The 19,355-nt window shown below is 39.2% G+C and overlaps 2 protein-coding genes across 3 annotated transcripts in view; both read left to right on the forward strand.

Annotated features, from left to right (window-relative positions):
• ppp3ca (protein phosphatase 3, catalytic subunit, alpha isozyme) overlaps positions 1–8,703 on the forward strand; it is a 27,341-nt gene extending 18,638 nt beyond the window's left edge. Inside the window, exons 7-14 of one of the 2 annotated variants that reach the window (XM_035666088.1) lie at positions 1,045–1,122; positions 1,244–1,338; positions 2,948–3,073; positions 3,158–3,235; positions 3,758–3,842; positions 4,029–4,126; positions 5,309–5,353; positions 8,348–8,703. In XM_035666088.1, the coding sequence (XP_035521981.1) occupies positions 1,045–1,122; positions 1,244–1,338; positions 2,948–3,073; positions 3,158–3,235; positions 3,758–3,842; positions 4,029–4,126; positions 5,309–5,353; positions 8,348–8,526 (784 nt within the window). In that variant the 3' untranslated portion in view covers positions 8,527–8,703. The remainder of the gene's footprint in view (positions 1–1,044; positions 1,123–1,243; positions 1,339–2,947; positions 3,074–3,157; positions 3,236–3,757; positions 3,843–4,028; positions 4,127–5,308; positions 5,354–8,347) is intronic. The other variant, XM_035666089.1, reaches the window with a different exon arrangement.
• Positions 8,704–12,027: 3,324 nt separating this feature from the next.
• Positions 12,028–18,886, forward strand: dnajc18 (DnaJ (Hsp40) homolog, subfamily C, member 18). Its single transcript, XM_035666091.1, has 8 exons — positions 12,028–12,600; positions 13,283–13,451; positions 13,629–13,774; positions 15,004–15,210; positions 15,633–15,745; positions 16,079–16,188; positions 16,301–16,473; positions 17,022–18,886. Exons 1-8 carry the CDS (start codon positions 12,474–12,476, stop codon positions 17,144–17,146), a joined length of 1,170 nt encoding a protein of 389 aa, XP_035521984.1. The 5' UTR covers positions 12,028–12,473; the 3' UTR covers positions 17,147–18,886.
• The last annotated feature ends 469 nt before the right edge of the window (positions 18,887–19,355 follow it).

The following is a 19,355-nucleotide window of genomic DNA, read 5'->3' on the forward strand; positions in this document are numbered from 1 at the left end:
CACTTGGCAACAGCGGCAAGGAAATACTTCCTTTTAAAAGGCAGAAACCTCGAGCAGACCCCGGCTCTAGGAGGGCGTCTGTGTGCCTAAACCAGAATTCAACCCCTAACACTCAATACTTCACCACAACACACGTAAACTGCATGATAGAAATATAATGTGTGTACCAATCAACAACCAAAAGTTCGCACACATCAATAAATGAATTCACAAATGCTGTAATAGAAATGCACATACTGGACACAGGAAAAAAGCATAAAAGGTTAAATTAGCAGACATAAAGACATTGCCCAGCAGCAGCAAATACTTAGCTTCGCAAAGTTAATCAGTGATGGCCAGTAGGCAGTAAACCCTTTGATAAGAATCACTGTGTTCCCAATACTGAAAAATCTCCACTTCTGGCCCGATTTACACTTTTATGGCTGACAAAATGACTGATGAATGGAGCTATGAAATTAGGAAACAGCAGTGGGAAAGGTGGGGCAAACAAAATTACTCCTGATATAATATAATCAGACTGTTTAAGCAAGTCAAGCAGCATGTGATTGTTTAAGCAGCAAAGGCACAAAAGAATGGAGGGAGCATTGACAGCTTAATTAGATCGCCTTATTGCAAAGGTTGCATTGGATATACATAGGGAGCTGCTACTTTATGCCATGTGTGCGTGTTGCAGTACACTCAGTTGTCAGCCTGAGCTAGCTCGCAGGCTTCAGGCATTTTCCTGTCAGGTTAGGGCTGTGGGGCAGGAAGCTCCGACTGCCGCTTATGGGGTTAGTTTGTTTTTTTACTGCAACAGGTAGCTGTTGGATTGGTTTTTCACAGCCTTACATCATCCACAGCAAGGTTTTTTTTTCATAACTGCATTTACGAGTGATGAATCTTTGTTCATTTTCTGGTGAGCGAAATTATGTGTGGAAACTAGTAACCTGCAGCTTAAATGTAGTTCTGTTGTGTGGTGCGGAAAAACATATTTTATTTGTGTTTTTAATTAAGTAGCATGTTCAGTGACATCTCTAAACCCAACTTTTATTTACTCTTTTCCAGTTACCCAGCTGTATGTGAGTTCCTACAGAGCAATAACCTATTATCAATCATCCGAGCACATGAAGCACAAGATGCAGGGTATGTTATCCCTATAACACAAATAAAAAGACACACATATCCAAACAAATAAAAACAGATATATATTTACATATATAAGCACACTTTTTTCTGTCTTTACCTCCACCTGCCCACCTAAAAGCTACCGGATGTACCGTAAAAGTCAGACCACTGGATTCCCATCTCTCATTACCATCTTCTCAGCACCAAACTACCTGGATGTTTACAACAACAAAGGTCAGAAAGTCTCTTTGTTCATTTTATGCCCGTCTTTGTTTCAGTTTGCAGTTTGATTTGCAGTTTTGTCTTTTGTTTCTGCTTGCATCTGTATCTTTTTTTTCTTCTTTTATGTAAAATAAATATATTCCTGTTGAAAATGTATTATTTCCATATATCATGTAATTTCTGTGGCTATGTACAGTAGAAAGGCAGGACTTGAGAGTTTCATTTACTGTTAAATTAAATGTTACAACAGCAAACAAACATGAAAACATGATGTTAAAGAGAGGTGCCCCAGTTGCAGTGTCTCTGTAGCACCTGCACCTCTGGAGTTTTAACTGCATCTGGGTTAGATTTTATGAAAAACACTTCACTTCACGTCTGACAAAATGACTACCATGGGCTCCTCCGACTTTCTTATTAAAATGGTTTCAACAGCATAAACTGTAGTGTATGGGTTAATGTAACTGCATTTAGCTTGTGAGCAGGCATAAGAATGCATCAGGGAGCCCCCGTTTGTTTGTGTTCTCAGATCTGTGTCTTGGTTGCTATGGGCTGTGGGAGATGGGGAGCGTGGGAGGGACTGTCGGCATCGCTGACTATCTCCATGTGGCTTTATCCCTCTTGATGTAACAGTGTCAGCAATCCCTGGCCTCAGCTAGGCCATCTAGTGGTTGAATGTCTCATTTTCCTCTCTGCCTCTGTTCTCACGCATACTGCATATACAGAGGGGGCTTTTTGAAAAACATCACAGATCATGAATACATTTTAAGAGAGCATATACCTAACATTGTTGTGCATATGGCTATATTAAAAATATCCTGCACCGTGAACACTATAAAACAAAATGACAGTGTGTGTATTGTGCAGGCTGCCGTTGCTCTGAATGATTTTTGTTATGTAAGTATAGATTTGTGCATCACATTTTCCTTTAAGCAAATGTCCTAAAAACATCAGATTCTATTAAACATTTCTCACAGCATAATAATTTTGGAGAAGGCTATTAACTTAAAATGTATCTGCTTTGATCATTCAGAGTGTGAATATATGGCCTTAAATGGCACTAAGTACAACAAATAAGACTGAAAAGACACATGCTCCAACTTAAATAAGCCACAGCATCCATTCTGAGTTGGAGTTTTAGTTAAGGTTTGTTGTCATTTAATCATGCTCACCACAAGGGCTCATGCTTTGGTGAACTCTGGGTGTGTATGTGAGTGTTTGTATATGCCTCTGCATGATATGCCATGACAGGACTGACACTTTGCAACCCTGTCCCTCTCTCTGCACATGGCCCATAAGGCTTTCTTTAACTCAGTTTCATTGTACACTTAATGATGCTTTCATGGGCTGAGCAGCAACAAGACAGACTCACTTTGGCTCTTTAGACCTCTAATCCTTAAGTTTTTTTTAGATACAACAATTAGAGTCTGGAAATATAGATTGACTTATCATTATTTAGCCTACTGAGCAGAGTTCTTAATTTTGCATTATATGATACCTTTTTCCAGAAATTGTATGTAATCAAAACGTAAAGCGTACAATAAGTCTGTCACCAGGCTATAGGATTCTGCGAGGGTCAAGAGGAAAATGTTACTCTACCATCTCTCTTCTGCACCCCCAACAGCTGCTGTACTGAAATATGAAAATAACGTCATGAACATCCGACAGTTCAACTGCTCACCCCATCCATACTGGCTGCCCAACTTCATGGATGTCTTCACCTGGTCTCTGCCATTTGTTGGAGAGAAAGGTATTAAGTCTTCTGATACAGCACCACAACCTAATCTGTTATCAGTGATTTCACTTTTTTCCTACACTCTTATTTATTTCCCAGTCACAGAAATGCTGGTGAATGTGCTGAGCATCTGTTCTGATGATGAACTAATGAATGAGGAAGATGAGATCTTTGATGGTAAGAAGTTTTCTAAATGATTTAATAATTCATTTTTCATATTTATCATGAGTGCATCTTGGGTTCAATCCAGACTAGATCTTTGATGGAATGAGATCTACACACAACTGCACACTAAATTCAGTAAATTGTCACTTAATCTTGATATGTTAACTATGGAACTAAAACAGTAGTTTATAGTTACCAGTAAAATAGAGATTTGTGCTTTACTACATTACAAAACATACAGAGATTATGTTATTGCATCAGAGTCCAATAAACACAGTTTCTGAATCACTACATACAGGCTATGATAACAGAGTCTATAGTATAATGTCAAGTGTACATGGGGATATAATTACAGTATCTAATGGATTACAATAGCCTATGTTAACCTGTGGTCTATTATCACAGTATCCTATGCATCAAGAAACAGATATGATAATTAATGTATTTTATGCATTATATAACCCTACAAACAGTTTCTCATGCATCATAATAACAGCTTATAATGACAGAATACATATATATATTTATTTGCAGCCAATGCAGCTGCAGCACGCAAGGAGGTGATCAAAAACAAGATCCGTGCTATTGGGAAAATGGCCAAAATGTTCTCAGTTCTCAGGTAGACCTTATGTTTGTGTGTGTGAATGTAAGTATGAGTGTATGTACACTACGTGTGTAGAGTGAGTGTGCGGGTGCAGACACTGTATGTTTATACACTGTTGTCAAAGTGGGGGATAAAGTTGTTTTTTTCCAGTTTGATCAGGGTTCAGTAAGGTTTTCTGACCTGTCTGTGTGTTTCCTGCAGAGAGGAGAGTGAAAATGTGTTGACGCTTAAGGGCCTGACACCCACTGGCATGCTGCCGAGCGGGGTTCTCTCTGGAGGCAGACAGACACTGCAGAGCGGTGAGTACATGGCGCAGCATAAGCCTTTTCTCAACCCTTTACTCCATCTTGTTTGTTTCATTTCTTCATCACCATTCTCAGTCCCACCATTGGTCTTACCTCTCTGTTTCTTTCTCTCCTTTTCTGACTTTAATGTAGAGCAGCCAGCAAGCTTTATTTTTTAGCCTCTTAGTGATGCTCTGATCACATTAAAGCCACAGAAGAACCTAAGGTTACAGACACAACCAAAACATTTTTTTTATATTTCTGTTGACACATTGCAGCAGTCACAAAATATATATGTCCTGCATACATGCATCACAATGTTACTAGAACTTGTCTGTATCCAAGATCATAAAAAGACTGAAGTCCCATATATCCATGCCTGGACCATAATCATAAATCCACACATAAACTTGAAGCTGCATTAAGCAATTTCTTTAGTTATAGGTGGCAGAAAAACAGACTCACACCAACATAGCCCTATCCGATTAACAAGTTGTTACAGCTGACATGTTAGCTTACAATTGCTTACTTGAAAATTGAAATTTCAAGTTAAGTATATTATATCCTCACATTTAGTTGTAGCTTGGTTTCTAAGAAAAATATGTCTCTTGCTACATGATATATTTCCTTTAGCAGCCCCATCCTTTACCCCAACAAACTAACTAACTGCATTCAGCATAGAGCTGTAGGGTTCAGTGTTGAATCACTGTGGGATTGGCAGTACAAGCGACCACAAAGAGTTGATTCTGTTTTCAAATAAAAATAAAGATTTTAAAATCAAGGTTTAGCTATCTCTAACCCAATCGTTGTGTTTGTGCACAAAACCTAGGTGGGGTCCATGATTGTGTGTCACTACTGTAGCATAAACAATAACATAAAACGGGCAGAACAATACGTTTCTGTTCTCTTTTAGTTTCTCTTACCTAAAACCTATTACAGTCTCAACTCTCTCAACTCTATATACAGTCTATTTATCTTTCTGTCTCAATGTCTCTGTCATTCTCTCTCTAAGGATCTATCTTTATACTGATGTTAATTCTTTCAGTATTAATGCATGGCACTCCTCTGAGTTTGGCTGCATTGCCGGTGAACATGTATAACTCATCTGGCCTAACATGAGCCGCCTTTTCGCTGGAGCTGCATTTTACATTTGCATGGCTTTATCAGGAGTAACCTGCTCCCCTCCTCCCCCCTCAGCCACCATTGAAGCCATTGAAGCCATCGAGCCGAGTGAAGAAGAAGGTAAACCTGTGCTCCCCCTCTTCCACCCCCTCAACATATTGTCAGGGTTTCCTGCTACAGAGGCCACCTGCCACTGACAGTTCATGAACACAACATCTCACACAATAACAACTCCATCAAGCAACATTTCACAGGACAGTTTGATGCTGGAATGGCTGGCACTTTACTTTGCAGTACCATTGATTAAAGCAGATATCCAACGAGATGAGTGGATTGAACATAAGAATCATATTTTTATCAAACAAAAACACGAGTTAAAATTAGATAAATGGTTATTAGTAATGTAGGTCACCTTATGCACAGTGAGGATTTTTAAGGAATAGTTTTCTAATGGGTGCGTGAGTAGTATAGAGTAAAATATCTCACAATTGGTAGCATTTGCTGGGTGGGAAGCTGGTGAGGGATCATGTTCTTGTCACTGCTTGGTCGAGGCACATGAGAGGGAAGGGAACTGAGGAGATAACATGAATTGTTGTACACTTAATGGACTCCTGGTCCTTGCAGACATATGAAAAAAAAAATCCACAGTTCCTCCATGTGCATCAATCTTCTTCTAGTTCTCACTGCCTATAGCAACATAATGAAGCTTAGCACGGACAACGACTGTTGCACACATTTGAAGTTGGTCAAAGTGGGAGAAAAGGAGGAAAGGAAAATGATAAATGAAAAAGGATTAGCTTTTTAAGGCATCAGGACATAAATTTAAAAAAATTAAAAAAAATTAAAAATTAAAATTAAAACACTGCAAAGTCAAGTGCTGCTAAGAGATGCATGACTAAAATACTTCATTGTTTTTGGTTTGGATTTTAAACGGCCTCCATCTGGTTCTTAAAAACCATGTCGCATGTACAAGAACAAGAAACAGACCAGAGCATCAACATGAAATATGCATTCTGAATCCGCAGTTCTTCGTGATATGTCTGAGGTAATCATTGTTCACTAACCAAGATGCTTCAGTATGCAACAGCAAGTATGCAATAGCATAAATATATATGTATTTACATGCATATACTGAAAAAAATCGCAGGATGGTTAACATTGGTATTAATTGTTTAGAAATGTATTTTTTCAAAATGATGGTAAGTTAACTGAGGTAGTTGCTGTGTTTTTCTTTCCATCTATGTTTGGCTTATTTAGAAAATAATGTAATACAAAAGCCTCAAGTCACAATGATACAGGGCTTTGTAGACTTTCTTCTTTAATCTGATTTATTTTCTATTGACTCTTGATACTGGTGTGAAACAAAGTATGGCAGTTTTAAATGTGTAAAACAACAGGATATCAGTTGAGAGGGGGGCAGTTTGACTTGATGAAAGACTCTTCTACACATCAAACTAAGTGTAAAGCATGTGATATTGCCTTTCATTTTAACACTTGTGCCACCTTCAGGCAAGGACTCTTACAACTCGCTTTTTTATAGTGTTTGAGTGGTACAAAGTGTTACAATTGCACTCTCAAAAATAATGCACTGACTTAAATTAAACAGTTGAACCAACTTAATATTGATTTCAAAGTTGTGATATTGAGTGGTCAAGTTTTACTTCCATTTTACTTAAAAATGTCCAAATTGTTGTTGAAATTGTACCTCAGTTTCTTTGAGAATAAGTACATAATTAATTTCACTTAAGTCAATAACACATAGAAATCCCAGTTTTTATTATCAGACTATTAATTAAAAAACTATTTAAGTCCATTAAGTTTATTATAACCATGAACATTTTTATACAACTCATCTTTGCACACATTACCACTTCCAACAATAAAAAATTAAATTAAGGCCAGACTAAACCTGTTCCATATTCCCAAATAGGATATTTGCAGACTTTCAGCAGGAAGTTTCCCTCAGATAAAACAAAACATAATTTACCACATATTCAAATTATTAATATGGATTTTAAAGGGCTGATCCTCTGAACTGGATCCAGCTTTTCAACTTCTGTGCATGTTAATAGAAAACATTGCAGATTAAGTGCAAAGATATTCATACATTTAGTGTTGCAGCTGTTTCCTGCCCGCAACACAGATTATTTTTTTAGTTGCAGCTAAATTAACCAACTTTAACCTCACTCAATAATTACTAGGCTAACGCTAGGCTTTAAACATCGACGTGGCATCGATTGTAAACCAAAATATATTTAGCAACCTAAATTTGTTACAGATTCAGTTATGAATGTCAAACAGCCCACCCATGCAGCTGTTGCTGACCAAACCTCAATTAACCTATAGTGCCAACTTTAAATTAGGACGAAGCAAAACCCTTATCTTCTTACCTCTGCAGTGTATTTTTTCAAAATGATGGTAAGTTAACTGAGGTAGTTGCTGTGTTTTTCTTTCCATCTATGTTTGGCTTATTTAGAAAATAATGTAATACAAAAGCCACAAGTTCAGTGCCAATGAACATGATTTGGCTGTCACTGTGAAACAAAAAAGACTACTTTGAAGACACTGTTAGTTAGTTGAAACTACTGTTCTTTAGAATTGCTAAATTAGCTTAGGACAAGATTTAATTTAACTTAAGTTTAGTGCTGCATGAAAACGATATCTTGCACTGTGTGCTGATACAATTGATACAATAGCAGCTGTTGTGAATAAAAGTAAGAAAAAATAGTTACTTACCTGGTTGAGCACAAGTTAAATACGTGCAGGCTTTCACCAGGAAGTTGACCATGAAAGAAACTAAAGAAAAGAAAAACATATATGATTATGATACATTAGTTAACAATGTTCTTTATTTTCATTTTCTGGGCAAATCAAAACAAAAATGTCCCATTTTTTGTGTTTTTTGTACACTCATTTGTTATTGAAATAAGCACATTTGTTCCTAATAGGGATTGACACGCTGTGCTTGTGTCTTTTTCGCTATAATGCCTGGGAAATCCCAACAGTATTTGATATTTTAGGTGAAATAAACAAGTAGAGACGATATCAGGAATATTCTGAGATTGTGCATTACAAGGTGAGTCTGACCCCTTTATATGTGTTTACTCTTTCCAGCCATCCGTGGGTTCTCCCCCCAGCACAAGATCACCAGCTTTGAGGAGGCTAAGGGCCTTGACCGCATCAACGAGCGCATGCCACCTCGCAGGGACGGGGTGAACCATGTGGGTCACTCCATGGGAAAGATGAATATGTCAGAGGAAAACGGCACGGATGACAACAGCAACATCCAGTGATGTCTGAGCCTCAGAACCGTGCCGCTGTTGCGCTTTGCAGCAAGACATTGCCAAATCGGGAATTCAGGCCTCAGAGCATAGAAATAAACCAGGCCCACAGACAGAACATGAAACCTGCAGCAAATCTAAAAACGGGCGAAAACGGTCATTTTTTTCATGACAGTATGTCATCGCACAGTTGGGGGAGGGGGGAGCTGGGGTTCACAGCAGAGGGCGGGGATAAGGAGAGGCCAGCGGGCTTCAGCTTGACTGGTTGAAAGTTGTTTCTCCCTGTTGTCCCCTTTCTCAGTTCAATTACAGGCTGAATTGTTGGCGGTTGTGTTGTTCTGAGTGCTGACAAATGTCTGCTCCTTTAATACAGGGCCTGACAGAAGACATAATTGCAGTATCCATGCCACACAAATCATGTTACTGTTTCATAAAGTGTTTATTATGAATCACTCACAAAAATCACTTCATGAAGAAATTAATCTTACATGTTTACTTACATTTTTGCTAGTATTAACAAGTCACGCCACTTTGTGAGAGATAAAGCAAAAAAGAAAGCAAGCCAAACGTGTACCTCTTAAAACTTGCAGTGCAATCTTGCCAGTGGACTTAAATTTATTGATTTACCTCGTAGTAAGATGCCGTCATGCTGCGAGGGAAAGAGGGCAAGGTGCTCACAGCTCTGGCCTAAACTGGCCCCTCACTACTCTATAGGACTGCTCCTTTCCTCACCTCCCTCACTATCAGTCATCTTCTAGCAAGAAATAACTTGGAGGGGATGAGGGAAGAAAGAGGAGGGGGTGAAAGGAGCATTAGGACAATTTGGTTCCACTGCTTACTGTAGATACCTCAGCCTCACAGATTAAACACCAAGATTTAACGTCTGCAAATGTCCCCAAAAGGAACACACTATCCCATGTGAAGATGCAACTTTATCAGCCTCCGTAGGTGAATCTCAAAGGATTATATTCTCATCCAGACTATCTTCAAATTTATTTTCTTCCTCTCCATTAAATGTTTAAGTAGTTCAAATTAAAGAAGCATGGCATTTGATCAAGCTATACCTCACACATGTGGCGTGCTATTCACTTTCTGGAAAGAATACACTCGAGCATCCTCTGCTGAAGGAGGCTTTGGATCGTGGGTTTCTCATCTCTTCTGCTTTGCTACGTCTGGCAACGACGAAGGCTAACAACTGTTTCTGGACATCAGAAGAGAAGAAGTGATTTTTGAACTTTGGGACATACCGTGCTGTCACACTCTACCTGATTATTATCACCTGCTTGTCGCTAAAGAGAAAGTAAAAGAATATGTGCAGTCACTCAAGTATACATTAGCACCCTTTGAGTTTTTTGCACCTTTTGCTTTGTTGCAAATTAAATGAGATTTCATGCACAAGAGCTACACAAAGTATGATATCAGAGTGAGAAGGAAATTCTACAAAATTTGTGAATGCATACAATTAAATTATCTTTTGTTTAAAGAGTATTTAACAACCACACGCCATTGTGTCATTTGGAATAATCAGGCTTGGATCCATCCTGAAATTTATTTAAGTGATTTTAAGAAGACCAGATAAGAGTTAATTAATGCTATTTTTGAGTACAAATGCAATTTCATTTTCACTCAAATTGATTTTAGATTTTAGAACTTAAAGCTGTCAGAAATACTTCATCATGAAAACTTTGGTTAATGAATCGTCCATATTGCATCTAAGTGTGTTAATCATATCTCATTTATTGTTTTTCTATCAATTTTTCTAATCGAATCTAATTCTAAAGTGCACCCACACTGTGATCCAACTAAAACATCTATTGCCATGTCCAAATATTGTGTCAAAATACTTTGACGATAGAAGAAGACAAACCAAATTAAAACAGGAAGCCATCCGGTTCTTTCATAATAAAAAATTCTAGAAAGTCAGTACCAGTGCAGCCCCAACCTTGAGCGACACATACTATCACATAAATTTCTAGAATTTCCTTTCATACGTTAATATATTTTCTACTTTATATTCCATCTTTCTATTTAATGATAAAGGTATGTGAAATTAGGCTGGGCAAAAAGTGGTTTTTAACACAGCATCTATGGTACGGAACGCATCAATGCATGCAATTAAGTTCCTAATTGTAATGTGAGATTATAATTGTGATAGTTGTGTTTCAAATAGTAAACTTGAATTATTTTATTTTTGAATTATATTTGTAGTTTTATTTGTCTTGTTTTATAAATTTTATAAATAGGCTTCCTTTGATTGTTTTTGTCCATTTTTTCATTCTGTTATTTATTACCACTGCTTTTAATTTTATATTGATTTATTGTATGCAGAGATTCCCTTCTAAGGTATGAAGCCTTGTGTTAATTTTTATTTTTTTTTCTGTTGTACTGATGTACAGAAAATGTTCAATAGTGTGAATGAATATAATCTCAGTGAAAAGCAACTTTCAGGCTGCCAAAGCATGATAGCATGGTTTTCAGATGTAAATGAATTGGACACAAAGAAAATCATGTGTCGCACTTAAGTTTAACAGGAAACATTGTACTCTGGTTATATTTACTGCTGATATTATTATTGTTACAATTTAGCTTATGGTTATTTTCCTTCCTCTGTTTCTGGTTCTTGTATGGTCTACATGCATATTTCAACAAACAACTATAATGGATTTTATCTTGCAACATTTTTTATTATCTATGGAAATATGTTTTCGCATCTGACTTCCTAAATGATACACACATTGTAAGCATGCCCTATGGGACAAATCACATTTTTTTACTCTTGAATAAAATATGCATGAACAAAAATGTGTCGCACAGTTTCACTCATTAATGGACATGATTATGGTGTTATTCTAACTTACACCTTCACTTACAAGCAGACACAACCCCTAAAATATAAATAAGTGTCGGACTCATGGACAGAATATTTATTACACTTAAAGTTGGTTTCTGTATCAGAATCGTCACACTACAGTATCTTTCATCTAACTAAATCTGCCTTAATGTCATGGCGAAATGTTTATAATCATGTCAATGACCAATTCTTACACATATGAAGACAGTTTGCCATTTATAGTAGTTCTATTAGCTAAATATGGAGTTTTGTTGGTCGTTTTTGTTTTCATTAGGCTATTTGAGATTGGTTTTATTAAATTTAAAATGGGTCCATCCAGTTCATCTCTTCTGTCACTGCAAGTCAAAGACAGGAATGGCTAAACTGAAAGAAAATAAATCACTTATCGGAACATCAGTTTTGTATATGCTCCTGCACCTGAATGCATCACAAGCAAGTGTCGGATGTAGGCCTTTAGTGAAAGACATTGAATGCAGCAGCAACATCACTATACACCTGTTTATGTTACTCAACCTTCTGGGTTATTCTAAGTACAATTGTGCAATATAGACCATAACAAAACTAACGTGCTAACAAACAAACAACCGAGTAAACAACACATTGACTCATATCACTGTCGGGGAGCTACAGGATGTGACGTCGCCTGTGTTTTGCCTCCCCCTCCTGTCCATCAGCTGAGGAGAGCCCAGTTTAATGTTAACAGGGTGGCCCTTTAAACAGCTCCCCAAAGCCAGGCAGCAGAAAAACAGTCGGCCTTTCAGACTCTCAGCTTTTTTTATTTAAAAAAAAAAAAAAAAAGAAAAGAAAGAAATTAAAAAATGGCCCAGCTGCAGGCCAGTTCACAGCCTGACAACAGCCGCCATCGTCTGCGAATCGGATACTGCGAAGGACTTTGAGTGACTGCGGGCTCGCACCTCGCTAACGTTACGCAGCTGTCTGAAACCAAAGCTAATCGGCTATCTAGCGTTAGCTGCGGCGGGCTCGGCTTGCCATATGATATTGACGCACATTGCACAGGGACAGACCTCTATTAGACAGCGACTGGATCCGCTAAAAAAGAAAAACATAACCCCCCCACCCCCTCTCCTCTTCTCCCCGTAACGTTGAAATGGACAAAGACGAAGCAGACCGGCTGATAGAGAAGGCGAAGCTGTGTTTACGGTCGGGACGGAAAGATCGGGCGCTGCAGCTGCTATATGAAGCCCAGAATATTTACCCCAGCACCCGGGCCAGAGGTAAAATTAGCTGACGCACATTCTGCACTGGCAGTCTTGACTAGCTTAACGTGGGTCAACTAGGTTTCTGTGCACTGGCCAGCTGGCTAACTAACTGTGGACTTTTTCAGATTCAAGATGGGTGCACGGAATTGCTATTTTTAGACTGGGGGGGGGTAATAAAGTGTAAAGGCTGTTCAGGCTGCATGCTGAAATGTTAGTGCTGTTATTTGCTCCCTTCCCCCTTTACAGACAGCACTAACGGGCTGTCTCTCTCTCCAGTTGCTCTCTACCTTGCCTAATTGCTTTTGCAGTAATGGCATCATAAGCAGGGTGATTCAGAGTTGTCATAGATGAGTTGTAGCTCACTGTATTAAAGCTTCATGCTGTTTTTTTTTTTATAGGTAGACATATAGATGGGGGTCACATGTGGAAAGGAAAAAACATAAATAGATGAGTTCACTGAATGGTTGGATAATCATAAAAACACAAAATCAGGTGGAAGAAGGTGTTCTGGATGCGTATGGGGGCCAATATCCATACTGAGATACTACATCTGTTTTTTTCTTTTTAATTTGTCATCAATCTGTATGTTCACGCCCTACCATGTATATTTCTGTTGGCCAGTAACCCTGATTCAATTGAAATTGTGATTTTGAACATTTGACCTGACTTGAACTGTGCTCTTGTTATTGCTGTACAGTGCTGATAGACGCCATAGTAAAGAATGGAGACGCCACTGCTCCAGAGGGAAACCACGTGCCCCCGCCAACGGGCTGGAGAGACGAGGACATTAGAAACAACGGCACAAGTAACGCGAGTGGCGATGAAAAGAAGAGCTACACCGAGGACCAACGTCAGGGTGTTCTCAGGTGCACAGAGGCTCTTTACTCATTTACATTTGTGTACATGTAATCGCTATTGGGTGAAGAGTACACACACTTCACATGACCTCGTATGAGTCAGAGAGAGAGTTAGGTTTAAGTTTTAAGTTCAGGCTTGGGGTTTGTTTTTTTTTTCACATCCATTTATGCTTTTTGTTATTGCAGGATAAAAAATTGCAAGGACTTTTATGAAATCCTTGGTGTTACCAAAAACGCCAGCGATGAAGATTTGAAGAAGGCGTACAGGAAATTGGCCCTCAAGTTCCACCCCGACAAGAACTTCGCTCCAGGAGCCACAGATGCTTTCAAAGGTACGACTTTTGGCAGAGGAGAGAGAACAAACTGCTTTCTTCTGCGAGCTGCAATAGCGACAGTTCTCTTGTTATTGTATCTGAGAAAAAAAGGTCCTTCTGAGCACTACTCTCGCATAATGACAAGCTTCTAATGAGCCCACGACATTCATTCGTGTCATTAAATCAGAGGTCATAGTCAGTTCAAGAGCAGCACCGTTGTGCTGGTAGTGTCGTGTTTAAACAAACATCAGCAGGCGAGAGGCTTGACGCTGTGTCATCCAGTTTTACCAGTTTTAATTAAGTTCAGAAATTCTGTGTAGAGCTCTAAGTATTGATTCATGGCAGGGGTTTTCAAACTGTGAGGCGCACCTCCCTAAGAGGGCGTGGGAGAGTTTCAAGCGCGGTGCGGAGGAAGAGACATGAGGCAAAGATGCTGTATGAGGTCAAAGGGACAACAACGGAAAGTTAGTTACTGTAGTTTGGCCCATTTACCATCGCCGTCTGCACTTACAGGTAGCAGTAATGGCTGTGACACACAGCACATAGAGGCAATTTAGGGACGTTAACACCCATAGCGGCCAAATACCACCATTTTTGTGTCAAAAATAGGCAAACTTAGTCAAATGTGACACAGATATTTTTAGATTCAGTGGGACTTACACTTCAGGAAGATGAACTCCAGTGTCCTTGAAAAAAATGTCCATAAATCCGCTTAGAAATCACAGAGACTGGAGAAATTAACCTAATATAACATGTTTTGAAGGTGGGGGAATCCGGAGCACCCGGAGGAAAACCCACGCAAACTCCACACAGAAAGGCCCCGCCCCATGAAACCCAAGACCTCCTCACTGTGAGACGACAGTGCTAACCGTTGATGCCAGTTCGCCAAAGTGTAAAGAAATATGGGTTAAAAATGACAGGGCACAAGTCAGTGCTAACTGAATCCATCCAGCAACATTGTACTTCCTGTTTACATCCCCCGAAACGTAGGCTTTGATTATCTGCCAAACAGAAGCCAGACAAAGCAAATCTGTTAAGCTATCCCTTATTGTATATCTACTATTTATTCTTATTCTCTCAGTACAAACTTTATTCATGCCGCACTATACACATACAGTATATATAATAGGTATGGGCGAAGTAATACCTGTGCTTTATTTTAAGGGTTGCCTCCCAGCATACTATATTTTGCATACACTCATTTGAATGTGTGCCACCAACCAAATGTTTCCCTCCTCTCCCAACAGCAATAGGAAATGCATATGCAGTGCTGAGCAATCCAGAGAAGAGGCAGCAGTATGATCAATACGGGGATCAATCCGCAGCTCCGAACGCACCCCAACACTCCACCCACAGTCGCCATGGATACTACCGAAACTTCCACAGAGACTTTGAGGCCGACATCTCTCCCGAGGAGCTCTTCAACATTTTCTTCGGAGGAAGATTTCCCACAGGTGAGCGGTTGTGTGTGAGCGTTTGGTTGGATGAAGAGCATCAGTAATGAGTGCAGTCGCATGAGCTCTGCAGACAGCATGTTAAAAGGAAGGGTTAGGAATAAGAAGACACTGCAAGGTCACCATTTCATTATAATGTATAAAGCAATTGTCGCAACCCAATTTGAAGTTTTCAAAGACAGCGGGCATGTTTTCTCAGTGAAAAATCATTTAATGGAAAGATGAATGAAAGCCCAGTGAGTCACAGATTAATAAATGTTTCAGTAAAATAGTGCAATCTGTTATTATTATTACTATTATTATTATTACGGTTGATCTGAGTATTGTTATTTAATGTTTGCGTTAGCTGTAGTTTAGTCATATTACCTACGGTCTTATTTTGGAAGTGCACATGCTATAGAACTGCGTGTGTCTCTGTACAGGAAACATCCACGTGTACACCAACCAGGGAGCCTCCTACTCTCAGTTCTATCAGCCTCGTCGTCGACGTGCTTATGAGAGGCGCGAGGAGGTGGTGGAGGACAACCAGAGTCAGGTCAGTGACTCATAAAACATAAAGACAATTCCGTGTTAAACAACCAGAGTGTTATAGTGTGACGTTATTGTGGCGATATGGCATTATTTTAATCATTAACATGCACTGGAGGGCCACGGTAAAATGAGTTTTTTGGGGATGCATTTTTAACATGGCTGGAGCACTGCAGTTTCCCCTAATGTTAGATTTCATGTACTTTGCCTTCATTGCTTAGGAAGCTCGTGGTTGGCTTCAAAGACACAAGAGTGTTGCTGGCATGAGTACAGTGTATCAGTGCAGCCTACATACAGTATTATATGCTTTGTAATCTGTGCTGATTTTATCTTCCCACAGAACACCTTCACAGCGTTACTGCAGCTTCTCCCTGTGCTGGTGCTAATCCTCATATCAGTGTTTACTCAGATGATGGCCACTAACCCGCCCTACAGTCTCTTCTATAAGCCGTGAGTCTGCCGTGCCATTAACCTTACCACAATGACATTTTAACAAATCCCCGGGTCCCACCGTGGTTGACACCGCTGTTTTGCTGAGTACTATTATGTGTTTGTGTTTCAGGGCCATGGGGCTGGTGGTGTCCAGAGAAACGCAGCACATGGGCGTGCCGTACTACGTGGATAAGAGTTTCGAGAAGGAATACCGCGGAGCTGCGCTGGACGAACTCGAGAAAACTATTGAGAGTGATTATATCGAACACCTGCAGAACAGCTGCTGGAAGGAGAAACAGCAAAGTACGCGAGCAGCTCATTTGGCTTAGACAGGAAGTTAGTTTAAGTTGTGGTGCAGGTATCACTGACTGATAAAGCTCAATCTAGATTTATATTAAATCTTTTATACTGTTTCTTGTGACATAAGCAGACCCTCAAATTCACATTGCATTCACTTGGTTTTAAAGGAATAGTGCAACATTTTAGGATCAATATGTTCTTGAATTTCCCTTGGGATAAATAAAGTATCTATCTATCTATCTATCTATCTATATCTATCTATCTAGATGATAAGATTAATACAACTCGTTCATATCTGCATGTTAAATATAAGGCTAGCAGGGAACAGTTACTTCCTGGAGTCTCCGCTGGTTGCACGGCAACTGGTCCTACTAGTCCTGCACATAACCGCCATAAAACAGTGAATTGGCGTTGCTGGGAGGCAGATTTTATAACCACTGGACAGAGCCAGGCTAGCTGTTTCCAGAAAGTCAATGTATTCATTCAAGTGTAAAAAGGAATCGTAAATAGTTGTGATACATTTTCTTTTATCCCTCTGTTCTCCTTTCCAGAGTCAGACTTGGCAAACCTCGGACAACTGTACCGAGATGAACGGTTAAAGCAGAAGGCAGAGTCAATGAGGCTGGACAACTGTGAGAAACTGCATCGATTGGTCGGGCGTCAGAGAGCCAAATGAGGACTGCTGCTCGAGAGGAGAACACAGTTTCTTTACAGACTTGTGTAATTTATCCAATCTGGCCACTTTGTAAAGAAATCTCTTGTAGGTACAGCGCAGTCAGTGGGAGAATGTGCCGCTGGAAACAATGTGCCTTCTCTCCTCTTTGATGGTAGAAAATAAGAGTTGCATGTTCGCTGCCAAACCCTGGCTGTTGTGGCAGCAGCATCGAGTGCAAACTTCACTGCGGCAGTGTGTAAGATGTCTCAGCCTTTAAACTTTCTTATAGAAATGGCATGACACATTGGGTCTCCCTTTGGGGTTACGAAGGCAGTCGTATGTTCACACATACACATTTTAGGTTTTGTAGGCTATCTGTATTTATTTTCTTCAATGTTTTTGTGCCCCCCCGCTGAAATTTTAGGTGTATTATTTAATAGTCAATAGAGTGAATGTTACTTCTTACTACATCTTCTTCTTACTACATCTTTTTTCTGTAGGAAGTTAAGTACAGTGACTTAAATAATACTGTAGTCTGTGGACAAATCTGAGAGCTTCTGTACTGTGAAATGACAGAGGACCTTTTATTTATTATTAAAACATAGAGAAATCAGACACTAGAAAGACTGTAACATCTATACTGTGGTTGATGAGGCAATTTGCCCTTTGGCCCTGTAGCAATAGAAGGCACAGTATAGTAACATTTTTGCAAAACACCACGTTTCTGATTAATGTGCTTATTCTAAAAAAAGGTTGTTCTTGCAAAAAAAAAACACCAGTCGTCTCCTACAGTAGAGCTTCCCTGTGCACTACTGCTTGCATAGGTGCATTGGTCAGGATCCAGTGTTTTAGCCGCAGGCATATTTTCGAGGTTTAAGAGTGAGAAATTACTGTTGTGTGTCCCAAAAAGAGGCTTAATGTTCTTAAGTAGTTTTGATTTGTCACAAACAGGGAGTCCACTCTAACCAAAAAAGCCCATTCACAGCCCTGTGTGTTCTGTATCTGCAAAGCTGTCGGGGGGAGGGGGGAGATCATTAAATGGCATGCAATACCTTCTAAACCTTCCTAAATCATGCACAAGCTTAAATCATTTTGTTCTCAAAAAAATGCTTTTCGGCCCATATTTTAAAACGGTTTTCATAAATCCTGCACCTTTTAATTAATACAGATGTTTTGTGTAGAAGCCACACTTTGATTTGAAAATGTCATCTTAATCAGAATTATCAATTTAAAACCGTGTTTCTATTAAACATCGCTGGACATGAACAACTTTGTCCCACAGCTAGGTACCAGGATTGTGACCCGTCAGGTCCTGTCATTAGTAGGACACTAACTTTGTGGAGGTATTAACTTTAATTCTTCATACCAACCCCAGATCATTCAAACCTTATACATACAATTGATACTTGTTGCTGTGCACTAAGACTGCCAAACTGCCTTAGCTGTTCTCATACTTGTGAAATATTCAGGTTCATCTCAAGCACTTTTAAGTTCATATTTAAACCCGTGTTCCTTATTGTTACTGTTGCATGCACCCTAGTGAGAGAGTGTTTTATTAGTTACATATAATTTATTTTGTGCAAACACATCTTCATGACTACTGACAAACTAAATTATTAGAATATCCAGGTCCACACTGTAACTCACAAACATGTCAAACCTTTACTGTGATACACAAAAATCAGGTTTTGGTATCAGTCAGTTTGGTAGTACACTTGAGCAACATGTTTTCAGCCAAAAATTAAAGATGTAATCAGAATATTTAGCCTGTGTGATTCGTTCTTTTGTGGTTTGAATGCCTTGTTTTATTTAGCGATTATTGTTCGATACCATCATTAGAAGACAACACTATCTTATCTAATCCTACTTGAGATATAAGGTTAGGTAGTCCATTTATTTAGACTTGAGATAGTAGCTTACTTTTCCTGTTTGACAACTAATATATGTTTACCTCTGTTGATGCCAATTGAGAGATGTCTAGATTTAAGAAAATAGAAAACAAGTTTGTTCATCCATTCACTTTGTCAGTCAGTGCAGCTGGTCATAATGAAAACATCTACACAATGTATTTGCACCAAGCAATAGTTGACAACAATGTGGCATTGGCTCTGGTCCAGTAAAAGCCATGAATATGTTTTATTGATCAGGCCAATTTACACAACACTGAACATGACTAAACAAAAGCCAAATGCAAAAAACCATCATCACTGGTCTTACACCAGAGTGAGAG

This window comes from Morone saxatilis, unplaced genomic scaffold (assembly GCF_004916995.1).
Source record: "Morone saxatilis isolate NCDOM2014 unplaced genomic scaffold, NCSU_SB_2.0 Contig20, whole genome shotgun sequence".
In the NCBI taxonomy this organism is placed as follows: domain Eukaryota; kingdom Metazoa; phylum Chordata; class Actinopteri; family Moronidae; genus Morone; species Morone saxatilis.